The sequence below is a fragment of the Cajanus cajan genome, chromosome 1, assembly GCF_000230855.2.
Source record: "Cajanus cajan strain Asha chromosome 1, NIPB_CcT2T_4, whole genome shotgun sequence".
Classification (NCBI taxonomy): domain Eukaryota; kingdom Viridiplantae; phylum Streptophyta; class Magnoliopsida; order Fabales; family Fabaceae; genus Cajanus; species Cajanus cajan.
The window spans coordinates 35,393,855-35,415,114 of NC_138517.1; the positions used below are offsets into that span (position 1 = coordinate 35,393,855).

Here is a 21,260-nt window from a genome sequence, read left to right on the forward strand (position 1 = left end):
AATAGATAGTGATTTTCTTAAAAAAAAGAAAAAGAGAGGAGAAAAATGTTTTTTTTTTTTTTTAAAACAAGTTTACAAATACACATTAAAAAAACTACTTATTTTATTAAACAAAAATATTTCTTATGATTTTCTTTTTTAAACAAACGGGTCTATTAGTAATCACTAAAACAGTTCCAAAGTAAGACCCCAAAAACTTAGACTTTAAACCTACCAAAAATTATATTTGTTATTCGATTTTATAAAATAAAAAGACATATATGTTAACAAATATATTTCATATGTTTAAAAAAATACCTAATATATATCTTTTTTATTTTAAAAAAATCTCAATATTTTCTTTCAGTTTCACTTATCGTTGGATCAATTATGTTAATTACTTGTAAGATAAAATTAATTATTATTAGATATTTTAATAATCTGATGTCACAATTGATTACCTCTTAATAATTGTATATGGTTTACTTACTATCAACAATTTGTGAGGAAACATTAATCAGTTTTACACGTGACTGTGAATAACTTTATAACACTATTAATCCATTATAAATTAAAGTTAACTACGACTTGACATTTCAATGTCATGATAACACTTAGAGAAAATGCAGAAGATGATGTACCTATTTTTCTCAATTAGTTCAAACCAAAAGACGCTTCTTGTTGTTATTCGAGAGAGAAAAAGTAGGCGTTCACGTGCACCGAAGTTGTCACAAAATCTGTCGTTTCCAGGAACAGCACAGGTAAGAAAAATGTATGCATACATGTTTAACCATTTTGAAGCATCTCAATGGCATTGGTGAATCAATGGTATGAAAATATCCACAATAATGAGTCTTGAGACTTGACCCTCCCACTCACTTATATAACAGAACTGATAAATTCAACACACACACTCTTACACATACATACCTAGCTATAACCTATCAACAATGAAGTTGCTTCTAACCATCTTCTTCACCTTATCTCTCTTTTCATTCTCCAATGCCTCAGTGCTAGATTTCTGTGTGGCAGACTACACTGCTCCCAATGGCCCTGCAGGGTACTCATGCAAGAAGCCTTCAAAGGTGACAGTGAATGACTTTGTCTACTCAGGCCTTGGAACTGCTGGCAACACCTCAAACATCATAAAAGCTGCAGTGACTCCAGCATTTGATGCTCAATTCCCTGGTGTCAATGGCCTTGGAATTTCCATTGCACGTTTGGACTTGGCACCTGGTGGCGTTATCCCACTTCACACACACCCTGGAGCCACGGAATTGTTGGTGGTTGTGACAGGTAGAATCTGCACAGGCTTTGTTGCTTCGGACAACACTGTGTACCTCAAAACTCTTGAAAAGGGTGACATCATGGTGTACCCTCAAGGCTTGTTGCACTTCCAAATCAACGCTGGTGGCTCTCCTGCCTTGGCCTTTGTGAGCTTCAGCAGTGCCAACCCTGGCTTGCAGATTCTCGACTTTGCTTTGTTCAAAAGTGACTTCCCCACTGAACTCATCACGGAAACAACTTTCATTGATGCTGCTGTGGTCAAGAAGCTTAAGGGTGTTCTTGGAGGCTCCGGTTAAGTTGGACTAAATGGTGTTATATATGGTCAAGACTTGTGTCATTTTTGTTAAATTTTATTTGTGTGGTTTTAGTTTGGATTTAGCATGCATGCATGTAATTGTAAACGTGTGAGTTTCTTCTTCTTTAGCAGGCTTTGTTAACCGGACCAGTGGTCTGGTTTCGGTTTATGTTTGTTTTAGAGGCCAATAACTTCTTACTTGAGAAATTTGTGCTACAAGATGAATAAATGTGTCGTATTTTCTTGCACGTTTGATTTTTGTTTAGGGGGTGCGAGTACATCTCATAAAAATGTTGTGTGAAAAAACAGAAAAATGCAATAAAATTGCGTATATGATATTTGAAGCAAATTTTTAGCTTAATATATCAATTAGTAGAATTAACATCTGCACGACTACTTTTCAACTCAGTAAGGAAAATGTTGCGAGAGAATTGAGAAAAACACATAGGTAGATAGATAAAATACCCCCTTTAGGGTCGACCAGAAGTGCTATTTAAGTAACATGAATGAGTTCCTCAAGTTTAAATATTTCTATTCCTATTGTATACAATAAATAAATAAATAATGAAAATTATTAAAGAAATTATATAAATTAGAGGAATTCATACATATACATCACTTCGCTCACATAATTCAATATTTGAAAAACTAGTAGGTTGAATTAGAATTTAGCTATATACAAGTTATTATTGATATATAATTTGGTCTTTGAAAACATAAAGGTGCGTTATCTTGCTTTTAATCTTATATTTGTTATGCAAGAAGGAAGAGTTAAGAAAGATAAGAGAATGTTGTTTTTTTTTTCTCTCTCTTTAATTACTTAATAAATGGTTGGAAAGATTAAGAAATATATGGATCTCACAAATTTAATATTTCTTCTAAATTGACAATAAAAAGAGAGAGAAACATTGTTTTATACATTAAATGACTAAAATAATTTTATTCCTTATTAAAATAATGATACAACTTTTTAGATCAACTTATAAAATTTACCAATAACATGCAAATTATATCATAATAATTTTATATTACATGATTCTAGAATATTCTAAATTATTGTGATAAAGTATTTGTCATTCTTCAAGGCAGTAAAAAAGGCTCATAAAAACATGTCATTGTAACAACTAGTGTAAACAAGATCTATTATATCGATTGTATAATTGATGTAGATCCCTGATATGTAAAAAATAATGATGTAGATATATCGATCAATTTTAACTGATGTAGAAATATAAAAGAATTCATAGCAATTGCCACCTTCTTGCCACCCTTGCAATTGCCACCTTCTTGCCACCCTTGCAATTGAGTACCTCTTTTTTTGACCAGTTCCTCTCTTCTCCCCATCAATCACCTTTCTTCTTCCCCTCATTATGTCACCTTCCCTCCCTCTATCACACCACCTTCTTGCACAGATTTGAAATTGTTTGCACCTCCCACAAAGAAAATCCCAAAAAGATAAAACAACTGAGCAAAAACCATTATCATAGCCCAACATCAATTAAAAGACCATTTAAAAAAATTTATCAATCCAAACATGTTAAACACAAAAAACAACATATTCAGATCAAGCAGAAGTGGAAAATAAGAATCATGAAAATCAACCTCCATCCATTGTTATCTACTATGAACAGCTCTATCTTGTGTCAAAATTTCTCTTGAACAATTCCAAGCCCTTACTCTTAATACACAATGGTGTTGTATACTATAAATAAGAGAAGATTTGGTGACTCAAAGGAAGAGCAACATACTCCTTATATAGAGTTTTGGCTATCACAAAACTCAACAAAAGAATTTTCGCATATGAGATAGTGGGTATAACCAAATAGTTGTTGCAAAGATAATGAGTTGAACCTAGATTGATAATGGACAACATTAAAAGTAACTTCCACATGAAAATAGGAGTGATTTCAAATTGAAAATATTTTCCTCAAAAGAAAGACACATCTGCTCTTATCTTTAAGGAAGTAACCAACATTCTCCCATTGATCCATTTAATCGATTATCTAGTACCCTATCCATATATCGTATACTGAGTTGTTCCCTCTCTTACTACAAAACTCTTTGGTAGTACCCTTCCTAATGAAACCCATAGAACTACCATATCCCAAGGGATATGATGCAAATTCCAAAAGTGATTATCATGTGGGTGTTGTTGGTCATTCCCTTGAGAATTATAGAGCTTTGAAGTTCAAGGTGAAAAGTTTGGTTACAGCAGGGTTGTTGAACTTCAAAGAGAATAATCCTAATATTGGGAGTAATCCTCTACCAAGTCATAGAGGGCTAACCCATGATAAAGAGGGTGAAGGATGTGAAAACTCCCCTAAATTCCATTTTTGAAGGAATGTGTAAGTTTGGGATGGTGGAAGGAAGCTTTAGGGATGAGGGGTGTGGATTACATTCTGGTAAAGGTCATGAGATTGAAGAATATGATGACTTTAAGCGGATCTGACAAGATTTGATGGATGAAAAATTGTATAGGTTGGCTATTTTGGAAGCCATGTATTAGGTATTGATTCAACCTTATAAGATGCCTATAATCCTTGGTTGATTGCTATACTAAGGGTAAAAATGTTTTGAATATCAACAAACCAAAGCCTATCACAATATAGGTGCCAAAGGTTTTACGCTATAAGGATAATAAAACAGTTCCATGGAGATATGATATAGAAGTTTGCATTGACACCTTTGACAAAAAATTGGTAAAAGTGACTTGTTTAGAAACCACTGATTTCACAAATGTTGTTGGAATTTGTGGTATGACTCAAAGTGGTCGAATTTACACTTCAAATGATTTAAGAGTCAAGCAAGCTAAAGAAGTAGGGAAAAGCCACGAGAAAGGCAAAGAGGTGGTTGAACAAAAAATCATTGATGGGAAGGTCAAGAAGAGAAGAAGAAGGAAATCTCCTATGAAGAGGACTATGAATTCCTAAAACTCATACAATAAAGTGAGTACACAATGATTGATCAATTGAACTAGATCCCTGCTAGAATATCACTTTTTTCATTTATGATGAACTCAAAATCTCATAGACAAATTTTGTTGAAGATATTAAATGAAGCACATGTCGTCCATGACATTTTTTAGGAGAAATTTGAAGGTATTGTTGAAAATATCACTATCAATAATTACCTTACTTTTATTGTGAAGTTAGCGGAAAAACACACAGAAGGGGGGTTGAATGTGTGTGTGAACGAAGGAATTTTAAAACTATTTTTGCAAAGAGACTCTTTTTTCGTCTAATAAAATTATTTTGAACACTTAAAAACTGTACAAAGTTGGCTCAACAAAAAATTTTGCGTTTGAAAGTTTATCGTATGCATAAGGAAAAATGTTTATTAAAATAATAAATTAAGCAAGTGTATTTTCCGTATGAAGATAGTTTTAGTGACATATAAGCAGCGGACGAAATTTTCAACGTGATATATTAGCTAAACAAAATTGCGTCTGAGAAATAGATAAAAAGTGCAAAGAGTTTTATATTGGTTCGCTCGACCTGAGCTACGTCCAGTCTCTTTCAACTGAAGGGTTCCACTAATCACAACGGATTACATGTATTATCAACCACTTCTGGTTCGCCAACTTCACTCGTTAGCGCTAGTATTCTTAAACTACTTCTGGTTCCCCAAGTATTATCAATCATTCCTGGTTCGCCAACTTCTCATCAGCGCTAGTATTCTTAAACCACTTTTGGTTTCTCAAGTATTCTTTCAACTAGCCTCTTCAGGCTTGACAAAAGATAGATATTTTGAATGTGTGTATAACTCGCACAGAGAGGATAGGATGGTTTCTACATTCGCTAAGGTATGCAACCTTAGTTTTACAGAGATATGTGTTTTGAGTGTGTGTATTACTCTCACAGAGAGGATAAGATAGTCTCAACACTCGCTAAGATAAGCTATTTTAGATTTACACAAATATACAAGACTGTACAGGAAGAGCTGTAAGTTCGCTTTTACGTTCACCTTTGCTTATTACTTGTTTCTTCTCTTCTCTCTTTCTCTTGTTAGTTCTTGATATTTATAGCCTCGTGATAAATCTGCCCGTTGTTTAAATTTGAAAGAGTACGTTGGAGCGGAGCTTCCCGTTGGCGTAGATAGTAGTTCGTTTATGGCCATATAGATCTTCCATTTAATGCATTTGATCTTGCATTAAATGTTTGCTTACTGAATCTATGTTACATGAAGTCTTTTGTGTAGTTCGTTCACTTCTATTTCTGACTTCAATCATAATCTAGGTATTTTTGTTCTCTTTTTGTCATCGCAGCTGCAAAGGCGTTGTCTTTTTCTGAAAAGTAGGTGTACTTTCTCTGACACACGCATGCTTTGACTTGTGGATGCGCGCTTGTCTATCTTTCTTCTTTCTTCTCACAAATTTGATGACTTTGTGTGCTCTTCTATGAGTGTAGACGATATTTGATATCTTTTGTTGTGAATAGTGGACTTCATAAGCTTTTCAGTATTCTTCGTTTGCGTTTGGTAATGCATCTCAAATTTGAGTCTCCATTTGAGAAGTAGACTTTGACTTTTCCTTCCGTCTGGTCAGTTGTGAAGATGGAAGACTTTAATTTCGTCTGGAACGTTTCTTCGTCTTGTGTTATCCATCGTCTGATACTTTGTTGACCTTCATCTAGTTGATCATTAAGCTTCATCTGATGTCTGTACGGACTTCATCCGGTGCTTAACCAACTTTTGTCTTGTTCTTGATTTAGCCTTGTTTGATACTTGTTTTGGCCTTTTGTCTGATACTTCAAGACTTCGACTGGTAGTACGCCTTGTCTTGTATTTGTTGTATTTTCGTCTGGCTTTTGATCAGACTTAGTCTTGATGCTTGATCAACCATCGTCTGATGTTTTGTATAGCTCAACCAGGCTTCGTTTGATTTGACCTTAGTATGTGTAATAACACGTACTTCATTTTTTAGTTTTGCCTATTCTTATATTTATCTGAAACACTAACACACATGTTAGAAATAACAATATGTATTATATTTATCATGTTCAAAACCTTGTTGGGAATTGCTTCGTATGACTTAACATATTGATGATGAGATGCTAGTGGAAGAAGTTGGGCACAATAACGCCTTGCACATATCAATAAAATACATGGACCATATCCTGGCGAGATTTTTAGTTGACAATGGTTCTTCATTAAATGTGATGCCAAAGATAACATTGACAAAACTTTGATATGATGAATCATACATTAAGCCAAGCACTATGATAGTGAGGGCTTTTGACGGGTCTCGCAGGGAAGTGACCGAGGAAATAAGTCTTCCTATCCAAATCGTTCCTAATACCTTTAGGGTAGTATTTCATGTGATGAAAATTGCATTAGCTTACAATTGCATTTTGGGAAGACCTTAAATTCATTGTGCAAGGGTTGTGCCCTCCACACTTCACCAGAAGTTAAAATTTTATTGATAACAAGTTGGTCATTAATTGTTGGTTAGTAAAACTTCATTCACTCCTTATATTGAGGTTACTGAAGAAGCTTTAGAGACCTCATTTCAAAGGCTTGGGATTGCAAATGTCAATTATGGAAAGATTGTCATGAAGCCACAACCATTTGGTGCTTCCATAATGGTAGCTAAAATCATGATAGAGAATGGGTATTGGTATGGATGTGGACTAGGAAGAAATTTACAAGGTCTGAGTCAATTGTTGGAATTGATAGAAAATAAAGATTGATTTGGTTTGGATTACAAACCCTCAAAGGCTAATAAAAGGTGAGTTGTGCATGAGAAAAGAGAAAAGGTTAGCCAGACTAGAAAATAGGGAGCTAAAAAAATTAGAGATCCCTATCTGTGATCTATGAGAAATCTTTGGGAGTGTTGGGTATGAGCTTCCAAACTTAATAACTATTGTTGAGCAAGACATTCATGTGGATGAATATGTCAACCTAGTTTGCGCTTGTCCATCAAACATTGAGCTAAAAAATTGGGAGATTGTTGAGTTACCTATGGTTTTCAATTCAAATTTAAAGTAATTTTTGTAATGCTAGTCTTATTGCTTTGCCTTAGGCTTTAGGATTCTTTTTTGAATAAGGGCTCATGTAATTTCTTTCAAAAATTTTATTAATAAAGTGCATTTGTTTTTCCTTCACCTTTTGTTTCTTCCTTTCTTCTTATTTAATTTTGTTGTCGAACTTATCTCAATTTTAAATAATGCATATTTGGAAAAAAAAAATGTGCTTAAAAGTGACAATGTTAGTATTGCATCAAATAATTTTGATTGTCCCATTGTTAATCAAACTAACAACTAAGGATGATTTAGAGCCTTTCTCTGAGCTATTGATGTTGGTGGAACAAGAGAGTAAAGAAATCCAACCTCATGAAGAATTGACTGAGATAATCAAGTTGGGGAGTGCAAAGGAAAAAAAAGAAATCAAAATTGACACATTGATGAAAGAAGTTAAACATAACAAGTTGATAAAGCTCCTACATGATTATAATGGTTTCTTTGCCTAGTCGCATTAGGATATGTCAAGACTTGATACTGGTATAATGGAGCATAAGATGCCTTTGAAGCCAAATGTCCTCCTGTTAAACAAAAGTTGAGGCAAATGAAATCAGAATTATCTTTAAAGATCAAAGAGGATGTCAAGAAGCAATTTGACGTAGGTTCTCTAGCTGTTTCCAAATACCCACAATGAGTTACTAATACAGTCCCCATACCTAATAAAGTGGGAAAGTTTGGATATGTGTAGATTATCAGGATTTAAATAGAGTCAACCCAAAGGATGATTTCCCACTACCTCACATTGATGTGTTAATAGATAACACAATGCAACATTTATTATTTTCTTTCATGGATGGCTACTCAGGATATAACGAAATTAAGAGGGTTGAGGATGATATGGAGAAAACTACATTCATCACACCATGGGGAATCTTTTGCTACAAGGTCATGCCATTCATGTTAAAAAAATGTTGGGGCAACGTATTAGAGGGCAATGGTGACTTTGTTTCATGACATGATACATAAGGAGATTGAGGTATACGTGGAGGACATGATTGCCAAATCAAGAAAAGAAGAAGATCATTTAATCCATATGAAAAATTGTTTGAGTGCCTAAGGAAGTTCAAATTGAGGCTAAATTCATCCAAGTATACTTTTAGTGTGAAATCCGATAAATTGTTGGGATTCATAGTTAGTCAAAAAGGAATAGAAGTGGATCTTGACGAAGTTTGTAATACCCATTTTTTTTATTATTATTAATTATCAATGACATTTTCGTAAATTTTATAAAGGTATAGGGGTATTCTTGTAATTTTATTACTGATGGCATTTTCGCAATTTTAAAAAAATTTAAGGGGTGTTTTGGTAACTTGGAACGGGCCGTTCCAAAAGCAAAACGGGTCGTTCCAAGCTTAAAAATTATACTAAATTTTTTTAGTGAGAACGGGCCTAGAACGGGCCGTTCCAAAAGGAGAACAGGCCGTTCTGGTTTTGGAACGAGCCGTTCTGGAGGGAGAACGGGCCGTTCCGGAGGGAGAACGGGCCGTTCTGGATGAGTCTCGGAACGGGCCGTTCTGATTTTAGAACGGGCCGTTCTGCTTTTTGGGAACGGGCCGTTCCGATTTTGGAACGGGCCGTTCCGATTTTGGAACGGGCCGTTCCAGTTTAAAAATTTGCGTACATTTGAAAGATTCGGAACGGGCCGTTCCGAATTCAATACGGGCCGTTCCGGGTGACTCTGGTTGCCTATAAATAGGGGCCAGGGGGGGTGAAAAAAAATATACTGAGGGAAGTGAAAATCTTAGAGAGAGAAAGAGAAGAGAGAGAGAAAGAAAGAGAAGGGAGAGAGAGAGAGAAAGAAAAGAAAAGAGGAGAGAGAAAGAGGAATCCAGTAGAGGAGGTTCTGCCAGGGGAGAGAAAAGAGGAGGGAGAAGAGGAGATTCTGCCCGAGTTTCGGTCCTTGCTTAAGGAGAGAGGTGGAGGTTCTGCCCGAGTTTCGGTTCTTGTTTAAGCAAGAAAGAGGAGAAGGTTCTGCCCGAGTTTCAGTTCAGGTATATCCAAGTAAGGGTAGTGCTTATAAAATTAATCTAGTATATATGAGCATGATAGGAATAGTATAATTTTAATATGCTATTTTATGTGGAGATTTTCATTTCATATAGTATAATTTGGATCGATTGATGGTTGTTTTGGATATTTAATTATTTATATTATTATTATGTTGACAAATTGGCATGATTATGGTTATGTTTAATTATGGAATATGCTATGTGTATGTGGTTTGGAAAAGTAAATAGGACTTAAAGGAGTAAGGTTATGGTATGGATTAGATCTCTTGGTGAGATCAGGATATAATCTTTGGAAAAATATGGAATTTGGGAATCCCATGGTGAGGATTCCAATGTGAAACTTTTCCAAAGGTTATATAATAAACCACTTCAGATGTTAGGTGGATTCTGAAGTACTCCTCTAAGTATTCTATTTGCTACCGGTATGGGTCTAGGCTGAGTCATACCGATGGATGAGGTGGCCCCACCAGGGTTACGTGACGACGTAATCCAACTGTATATTTTTCATGAGAGGTTAGGCGTGGGACATGGGTTGCTGACATGTTTCACCGTATCAACACTTGGTTTGGATGGTGTTGAGGCCAACATTTGGTTTGGATGTGTTGGTTACATCATGGATTATACAGTGGTGTGACTTTGTTTTGGATATGGAATATGTATACATATGGTATGGATTGTATACATTGGTTATGGATTATTTTATTATCATAAAATATGTATACATTGGCATGGACGTGTATACATTATATTTTGGGTTGGTCTATATTTAGCTTGAAAATGACTTGTTGGTCTGGATAAATACTGTGGATAAATATTTGTTTAATGATATTTTATTATGATGTACTATGATTGGTTTTATATGTGCTAACCCTTATATTTCCATGATGTGGACTGTGATGATCTCACTATGTGGGGGAGCAGATCAGGTATGAGGCTTTGGGATAACAAGGAGTCTTTTGGATAGCTGCTTTGAGAAGTGGCTAGGTTTAGAGCTTGACCAGCACCTAGGGTGTCTTATTTTGATGTTTTCATGACATTGTAATTATATTATCTTTTTGGATTACTGTATAACTTTACTAAGGATGATGACTCTGCTATAGAAGATTATATTATATATTTTGGAAACAATTTATATGTTATTGTATAATTACACTCTAGCGTAGCTGGCTTTTGCTCTATTTTCTTTATTTTATATTATTTTATTTTGGTTGGTTATTGATGTGACGGCCTAGGGTGGGTCGTTACAAAGTTCAAGAAACTCTTGAAATGCCACTGCCTAGCATAGAAAAAGAAGTATGGGGCTTCTTGGCAATATTGAATTATATTGCTCGATTCATACCCAACTAACAACTACATGTAAACGCATCTTCAAATTGTTACACAAAAATCAACCAATAAAGTGGAATGATAATTGTCAATTAAGAAGCCTTTGACATAATAAAACAATATTTGCAAAGCCCAACAATTTTAGTGTCACCTATCCCTAAAATACCTCTCGTTATGTATCTGTCAATACTTGATGGGTCTATGGGTTGTGTTGTGTGTTAGGCTAACACGATGATTTTAGAAGAAAAGAGCACGCTATCTATTATTTGAGTAAAATGTTCATTAATTATGGGACCAAATTGTCATTGTTGGAGCAAACTTGTTGTGCCTTGGCATGGGCAACCTATCGTTTGAGACAATATATGCTAAGTCACACAACATGGTTGGTGTTTAAAATGGACACAATCAAATACATCTTTGAAAAACCTATTCTCATAAGATGGATTGCTTGATTACAAGTTTTTTTTATCAGAATATGACATTATGTATATGACTTAAAAGGAAATTAAAAGTAGTGCTTTGGTAGATTACCTAGCACACCAGCCTATAGACGATTATCATCCAACGCAATGTGACTTCCCAAATGAAAACATAATGGCGTTATTTAATGAAGAGGGGTCATTAGAAGAGGAAAGGTGGATCATGTTGTTTGACAGTGCTTCTGACATTTTGGGGCATGGAATTAGAGCTATATTAACCTTCCCAGAAAAATAGTATACTCTAATCATAACTAGGTTGTGCTTTTATAACACCAATAATGTGGTAGAATATGAAATATGCACTTTAGGGATACAAGCGGCTATAATAGAAAAGGTCAAAATGCTTGAGGTATTTGGGGACTCAACCCTAGTCATTCCTCAATTAAAAGGAGAGTGGGAAATTCAAGATGCACAACTAATTCCTTACAAAACCTACATTAAGGAATTTATGAAGCAATTTGATGAAATCACCTTTGATCAATATCCCTCGAGAAGATAATCAATTACCATATGAATTAGCCACTTTGTTATGTTGAGTGATGATGAAGACATGCCACTTATAAAGATTATGCGTCATGATTAGCTTGTGTATTGTCAGTTAGTGGAGGAAGAATTAGATGGAAATCCATGGTACTATCCGTGACAATGCATATGAACAATAATAACAACTCACCATATCATATGCATACTCAACAACTAATGCGTTGTCACGCATTTACCTACAAATATCTCCAAATACAACAAAGTAATCTAAGTGGCTTGGCTCTACCAAACCAACCCAAACGGTTTCACGCCCAACGCACCCGCTAGATCGTCATCTAAAGTGAGATATCAAACCCTACCTTTGATTTCTTGGGTGTCGCCACTTACATTAGGAGAGTTTGATTCCACCGTCAAGATTAGTATATCTAGGTTAGGCGTATCACAACCTTGATATGTATTACCAAGTTACATATAGAGTTAGCCTACTAACTATCCGCAAGGAACCACACAATCTTTCCATTAATCAAATAAGGGTTGTAACACTCAACTTCATACTTTACTCCACATTAACTAAGGACTTAAAGAAGACTCAACAAAATCCACTTTGATTGTTTCATTTCTACTCAATGAGGGTTTTAAAAAAATTGGTTTCCTAGAGTGCCAAAACAAGATTCCCTATATGGGATTTTCAACTTTTAAACAACACCCTCTCCTTTAGTCTTAAGTCAATCAACATGCTTTAATACCTACAATATTCTCAACATTCATGCCTCAACATGAATCATCTATATACATCACCTCAGGCTAATGCATATATAGATCAAGTCACACCAACCATAATTAGCATACCAATGTTACACACCTCATCCAAGACTACCATATCAATGCTCAACAACTTATTCAATAATAACATGTCGATGTCTATATTCACACTCCAATAATGAACTCTAGCAATATTCCTCGCACATAGCATATCAATGATCACCATTCATAATACATATTATCATTGTTGGAGGAAAAGATATACACTAAAAGGGATGTTGAATATTGTATATTAAAAACTCGTGTTTTTTATAGTGAAGTAGTAAGAGCTTTAACAAATGAAGTACTGGAATTGATCAAATGAAATGGCACAAATGTTTTATACTAGTTTGTCTCAAACTCAAAGACTACATCTAGTTCTCAATCCAATCAGATTAACTAATCAAATTGAGTTCCACTATCTTTTGCAAGATACAAGTATTTTTTCACAAGCCACTTCTGGCTTAACCCTAAGTAGTCTTTGACTTGACTCTCTAAGTAACTGCCTAAGTATTCTTTTAACAAGTCTCTATAGGCTCAAACTCAAGTATTCTTTTCATAAGCCTCTCTAGGCTAAACATCAAGTACTCTTTCTACAAGCCTCTCCAAGCTAAACACAAAGTATTCTTTCAACAATCCTCTTCAAGCTAAACACCAATTATTCTTTCTACAAGCCTTTCCAGACTAAACACCAAGTATTCTTTCTAAAAGCCTCTCTAGGCTAAAACCCAAATATTCTTTTGAACAAGCCTCTTCAGGCTCAAACCTAAGTATTCTTTTGAATAAGCTTATTCAAACTCAACCCTTACAAATAAATTTGATAAGAGTTACAATGATAACTTCATCTCTTCTAGACGTGATGCTATGAAAATACAGCACAAATAGGATACAAAGAATTATGTACAATATTTACAATAAAGAGCTTTTTTGTATTGTTTTAGCTTTATTCTCAAAATGTTTGATCAGTGTGAATTGTTTAGTGAATGTTAATCTTTTAATGTACAATGTTTTTCTTCGTATGTATATATGTGTACTCTTTTTCTTCTTCTTTTTTTTTGGTGTTTGAAGGCTTGATCCTTTGTAGTAGCTTTAGAAAAGATGACCATAGCAACGTTGAGTTTGAACATTTAAATTTCTTCATAAGTTGCTTCATCTGTCTTTTTTGATGATCCTAGAGATTATTGTTGATACATTTAATGCAAGCAGTAAATGTTTTTTTATTGAAGCGTGTATCTCTTATATGATATTGACAAGTACTTATCATCATTACCTTCTGAATAAGCATAACAGAAGTAGTGTCAAAGTAGAGCAATTGAGGTTGACGTAAAGCAGTCTATTTTAGTTCTTATCCGTGATATCCAAGATTTTTCTCTTTCTATCCTAACACAAGGATTTGACATTTCCTTTATGCAAGCTTTCGTTGTTTATGAGGAAGCTTCTTTATTCGATCTGTTAAGGAATAAAGTATTAATGCTTCTTAAAGAATATTTTGACTTTTCAACGATAAATAAATGTATCATTAATATAGATTGTATGTTTCATTTGGCCTGCTTTATCTTACAAACAAAATATGATATCTGCTTTGTCTGAAGTAGTCTCCTGCAAAGTTTTGTTTGTTATTATAAAAAACTCATAGCTTCTTGATCATAAAAACTCATAGCTTCTTGAGGGATTCAATATTCTTTTAATTATGCAAACCCTATTTTTGATTTTACAATCACATATACATATATCATCACAGATCAAGCTATATAGACACAATATTCATCATACAACATGTAATAAACTTAAATATTCTATTCATGTCCACCAATTCAACCCACAAACAACATGTATAATCAACACAACCAGTGCGCAGTGCAACTTACCTCGCACCCAGTGCCACTAACACAGGAAGCTCTTTACCTTGTCCATACCCTACGTCACTTAACTCATGTCAAGTGTGACTAAGGTAGGGAACCCTTGGGACCTCATTCCTAGAGTGAAAAAATCCATGTCCAACCTCATATCAAGTAGAAAGTCTCTAACTGACTCACATCCAATGTTACCTTACTAGTGCTTGGTGTCATCTAATAAATAAGTCTCTGCCTTGATCATGCTTGGTGCCATCCAAATAGAGCCCAACATCACTAGATCAAAGACTTTTCATTTCTCTCATGCTCAACACCACCCCAACCCGAGATGAGTCTCTCATCACACTCAGCACCACCAGTCATACGCCCGACATGGATGAGACAAAGACCTCTAGCTGGAACTACGCTTGGAGCCATGAAGGTGCACCTGGTGCGACATCAAAAATCTACAAATGCAAACTTCAAAAATTGCCTTAAACTTACCTGAAATTCAAAAGATCCAACATGCATTGTGTGACACCTTTTACCCTTCATGCATAATAATATATAAATAAAGATTTCTAAAAGAAATATTGTATTAAATAATTCAAACTAAAGGTAAAAGGTCTAACATTCTAAATTCTAAATTCAAAGGTAAACCTAAAGTATTACAAGAACTCGCAAAAATAGTATTAAAAGAAATAAACTACAATTCCTAGCATAGAAAACATAAAGACGTATCCCTAGTAACCCCGATGTCACAAGTATCAAAGCTTTCTGTTCCATCAACTAAACTCCTCCAAAAAAGAAGTCTTCTACAATCACGTATAAAAATAACCACAAGAAAAATAGGGAAGTGAGAATATATCTCACTCTGACTACTTGTGTAGAATAAGGTCGGGTAGTCACACACAAACAAAAACACTTAAATAGAATATTCATTACGTTAAACAATCTAGATACATATATAGAATGGAAATTAAAGCACTACTCCATAATTCATATTTTAGCACGTTACAACATAAACCACATTATAATTCAAATACAAACAACATTCTATGATTATGCAAAGACTAGACTTTTCTAACTATATGCATGTAGCGTTATTAAAACACTTTATTCCTGTCCGAAAACTGAGTAATCTAAGAATATACGTCGAATCAAGCCATAATAATACTTTCAAACACCATATACATAATTATTAAAAACCAATAATTAAAACTTACAATGTTACAAGTTGTGTATATTAAACATAGTTTGAGAAATAAAAAAGAAATAACTATAAAAATTTGTTTGAAAGTAGAATAATTTTTTGTAAATACAATTATATAAAGGTCATTCACCAGATAAAAAATTTAGTGTAACATAATTACAATTAATGAAAGTAAAGACAAATGATAAAAAAAATATTATATAAAATATAAGTATATAAAAAAAAGTAAGTCTTACCAAAATTTATTTAAATTTTATTTTTCAGTTTGTTATTGCTTATTTTTTTATTAATTTATTTAATTATTCTTTTAACTTAATGACTTGTTGTATATTTCTTATAATTTGAATAAAAATAGTAATATATAATTAGGCAAAATAAATGAAATAAAACACTATGAATGACCCAAGGGTGTGTTGTAAAACAACAAGAATAAAAGAAAAATAAATGTTGTACAAAAGCAAAAGTAGATTGAATATTAATATATTATATAAAATAAAAATACAGATATCCTAAAGTAAAGAATGAAAAAAGAAATTCTAACATATATATAAAAAAAATAAAGAAACTAAATCAATGCAAAGAAAAAAAATAAAAAATCAACCCCTATATATTAAACATTGATCTTTATTTTGTACGAAAATATTTTTAAGGACTTTTCTTTAACGATAGGGTTTCTATGATTTTTTTTCACTTTTTTATTTATCATAATTATTTATGAATTAAATAATAATATTTTAAAATAAATTATCTAAAATTAAATATAAAATTTTATTACAATACAAATTATTTATCATAAATGTAAAATAACTTATATCTTTAAAAATATTTACGTATACTAATTTTAAATATAATTTATATATTTAAATATAATATTTATTTATATATTATATATTTTAATTATATATAATAAAGTTATACATTGCACATACAAAAATGCTAGTACATAAAAAGAAAGAAACTAGTTTAATAATTTAATGCAAAAAAAGGAAATTATAATATATAATAATAATAATAATAATAATAATAATAATAATAATAATAATAATAATAATAATAATAAAGCGAAAGGAATTCAATAGGGTATCACTGTAATATTATTAATCGCAATGCAGTATGCAAAAAAAATTAAAAAAAAATAGTTAAAAACGATTATGTACCTTCAAAATTTATCTGCAAGAATGAAATTATGATAGTTAAACCGAGAGTGAAACTGTTTCTTGAGCAATTGAGGAAAAAGGAATAAGTTAATTATGATGTGAATTGCGAACTAAGACCATTGTGATTATGGAGTCATAGGCAAGAGTGGTAGAGAAAATTAAGATCCAGTGTGTATATATATATATATATATTAAATTTAAATTTTTTTTATCTTTAATAATATGTAATTTTTTTTAAATTTATGTTTAATTGAAAAAATTTTACTTCTAAATCATATAATATAAAATTTTATATTAATTTAAAGTGATTTGATACATCATTTTTGTAAAATAAAATTGAAATAATATATATATATATATATATATATATATGTATATGTGTATATAATGAAGTATAATTTAATTTTTAATTTTTAAAAAAAAATTGTAAACTTGATATATGCATTAAAAACTATTAATTTGATGGTTGAATCATTAAAATTTAACATAGAATATGAATTATTAAGTAGAATAAGTTTACCAATAATGTGTGTATAGATGAGAGATCCCAAGAGTAAGTCTATTTAAACTTATTCTATTCAATAACTCATATTCTACGTTAAATCTTAACAATCCAACCATTAAATTAATCTTAATGTATAAATCAAATTTGTAAAGTTTTAAGATCTTTGAAAACCATTTGATACTCTATTTCTTTAATTTAAATTGACAGATAATCATACATATAAATATATATGGTGATATAAAATTATAATTCAACGATTGAATAAAAAAAGTTATATTTAGTATAAAATTATTAAATGATATAATAGTTAGTAAAAATTAAATATATTAATTGTAGCCTAACTTATAAATTAAAAAGTATGTAATTATATGTTTTTTTTATTCATTTTGAATTTTTTTATCAAATCAATTTAATATTTTTCTATTTAATTAGTTGTTAATTTAAATGATAATTTTATTTTCTTCAATTATTTTAAAAAATAATTAAATTATTTTCGCACATTTTTTAAGAGATTTTCACACATTTTTAAAATGTTAATTAAATTATTATTCATTTTTAAAATAAAATTTTCTAACATTTATAATTTTATAATATATTGAGAGCCCATACAATCATTTTTTTTTGCGTATGTATATTCTCCAACATTTTTTTTTTTTTTTATCTACGGTTATTTTTTAGTTTAATAACATTTTGTAGAAGAAGAAAAAATAACTCTTAACATGCAGCATGGTACCGCACACATGAACAAAAGTCTTATTTTTTAACAATATCTAATATTAAATTAGATTATATGATGAGAATCGAATAAAAAAAGGAAGGCGCTGAATTTTACATAAAGAAATTACAACAGTTTTTATGAGTGAAGAAACGTCATATTATTATGCAATGAATTATGCTCTCATCCCTAAAACTTGATTAAAAAATATATTACTATATGAAAGGTTGGCATCAAGCTGTAAATGATTGGATGACAGAAAACCTTCCACATATTTCATATTTAAATTATGCCAAAAAGAAAAACCCAACTTAATGTACTTTCTAGTTTTAAAATTTATAAATTAATAAAGTTGTTAAATCTACTGAAAAATTAAAGATGTTTAAATATAAATTTGAAATATTTTTGAGAATTTTTTTATTAAAAAAATATTTTTTTATAAGTTCTCAATTTTTTTTAAAGATTTTGTACGAATGAACTTTTAGTCGATTTCTTTTTCTTGTTGGCACGTGGTATTCAATTTATTTATTATCTATTATTATTATTATTAGTAGTAGTAGAGTTGAGATATTTCATTCCTCTATTAAAAATAAAATAAAAATAAAAATTAAATAATATATTAATCTAATTAGTATTATGATTAATTCATTAATTTTAAGTTCTTAAATTTGATAAAAAAAATATTTTTCCTAATTTTTTAAAATAAAAGAGTATAATGATAAAAAAAAAAAAGTGGAGACTAAAGTGGTTACTGAAAAAGTATCCCCTTTATATATTACTATAAATTATTATTATTATTATTATTATTATTATTATCAATTTTTATATAATAAATATGAATCTTATTTTAAGTGAAAGTGTTGGTTTTTCTTCAATAAGAAAATTTGTGGAAATTTTTTTAATTTCTTATTTAATTTAATTTTTATTTATCATAATTATTTATGAATTAAATATTAATATTTTAAAATAAATTATCAATAAATAAAAATAAAAGTTTCCTTACAATATAAATTATTTATCATGAATCTAAATATAATTTATATATTTAAAATATTTTAATATATTAATTTTAAATATAATTTATACATTCAAACATAATATTTATTTTATATATAATTTATTATAAATTTTAATTATGTATAATAAACATGCAATGCACAAATTAAAATAATAATAATTATTTATTCACTTTTTCTATTTTTTATTTTTTATTTTTTTATATTGTGTCACATTATTTATTAATTATTATATTTATGATTTTTCTTTTATTTGTTTTCTTTTTATCTCTTATAACAACTCCAACATTCTAAGTTAAACACTTTTAATTTTCTCTATAAAAAAATACTTTTAGTTTCTATAATCTAGTGAATGTAAAATTTTGGTGTATAAAATTTTTTTATTATAAAATTAGTCTCTTGACTTTTAAAATCAAATAATATTATCTAGCATTAATATGTCATTCAAAATCTATATAGCACAAATTCAAATACAGTACAAAAGACTCAACATGGACATAAACACGCAGATATTACAAAATAAAAAAATATAAGACACGTGAGATATATATATATAATATATAATATAATATTTACCAAAAAAATAATATATAATATAAATAATATGACAAAAATATTATATATTAATATAACGATAATTTATTAAGTCTCAAAAATAAATTATTAAGAGACATTATATTCTACAATAATTTTTTTTTTAAATCTCGAATCCTCCTTTCATTGTTTTTATTTTTATTAAGATTTTTTTCTTTTTTATTACGTGAGAATTAAGTAAGGAGAGATAGAACAATTCTCTTCATTGTTTTTATTTTTATTAATTTTTTTAAAAAAAATCTCAAATGTTACCTTCTTTGTTTATATTTTTATCAAGATTTTTTTTCTAAATCTCAAATTCTCTCTTTTTTGTTTCTATTTATATTGAGATTTATTTTTCTTTTTCTTAAAAAAAATCAAATCAACCCTTCTTTGTTTTTGTTTTAATCGAGATTTATTTTGATTTTTTAATTTTTTTTGAATCCATGTATCGAATAATGCATCAAAATGAAGATGTGTTCATTTTTAAGTATCTAAGATAGAGACACATTAATTTTGTAGGTGTTCATGATGGAGACACATCAATTTTGTAAGTGTCTGTGATGGAAACATATTCAGTTTGTGTAGACACATCTGTCAAAGTGTTCAAGGTGTGTCCACAATGTGCACCCCTAAATAGTGTCAGACTCGGGACACAATAGTCCATGTTGTACCTGTACAACATAGTTCGAAATAAAATAAAAAAGTGAATGATACTACTTGCAATTAGTTAGGCACATAAAAATAGTAGTACTAAAAATTAGTCTAACCTAATTAATTAATATTTGAGAGATATTTATATGTTTATTTATCTTTTTCATCCTAATAAGAGAGAATTTTTTATCCAATTAATTTTAAACATTTATTATCTTTTATGTAAAAGAATTATTAATGAAATAAATATATTTGAAAGAAAATATAATTAATGTAAATTGCAATAGGCAATTGGAAAATAGTCTGGTAAAAAAGGATAAGTAAAAAAGTAAAAAAGTTATTATATATATGAACAGGAGTAGTAACATATATATACAATGAAAAAGTAATATTTTTCACATAAAATTTTGAGTAATTGTTAGATAACATCACTGACGGACATGTCAATATCTTTTGTTTAAACTGAATGACATGTTAATGGTAAAGCTTAATTTCGAAAGTAAAAGACCAAATTTGCAATAAAAATATTTAAGACACCAAAATTGTATATTCATAAAATTATATAAACAAAAATATATTTAAACTTTAAAATTTTACTACATTAATTCTTATATATGAAAGACTCAATTATCCAATTCATCAAAATAAAAAAATAATTAATTTATTTGATAATAATAAATTTATCTTATATATTTATTTAAAGTATTCTTATATTGCTCATATTTATTAATATGAATAGTGATATTTTTTTATGAGAAGATTTAAAACTTAAGCCCACCACAAAACAAAAAAAAAAATCATCACTAAAGAATTTTCTCACATATTGAAAAATGGTTATCCCAATTTAATGCTTCCACTCAGCATTAATTTGATGCCTAAATTCATAGACAACTGTTCAAAAACCCTTTTTAAGTCTACC

At 30.3% G+C, this 21,260-nt stretch overlaps 1 protein-coding gene across 1 annotated transcript; it reads left to right on the forward strand.

Moving 5' to 3' along the window:
* Nucleotides 1-830: 830 nt before the first annotated feature.
* On the forward strand, nucleotides 831-1,809 carry LOC109815284 (auxin-binding protein ABP19a). Its single transcript, XM_020379955.3, has one exon. It carries the CDS (start codon nucleotides 930-932, stop codon nucleotides 1,560-1,562), a length of 633 nt encoding a protein of 210 aa, XP_020235544.1. The 5' UTR covers nucleotides 831-929; the 3' UTR covers nucleotides 1,563-1,809.
* Nucleotides 1,810-21,260: the final 19,451 nt, after the last annotated feature.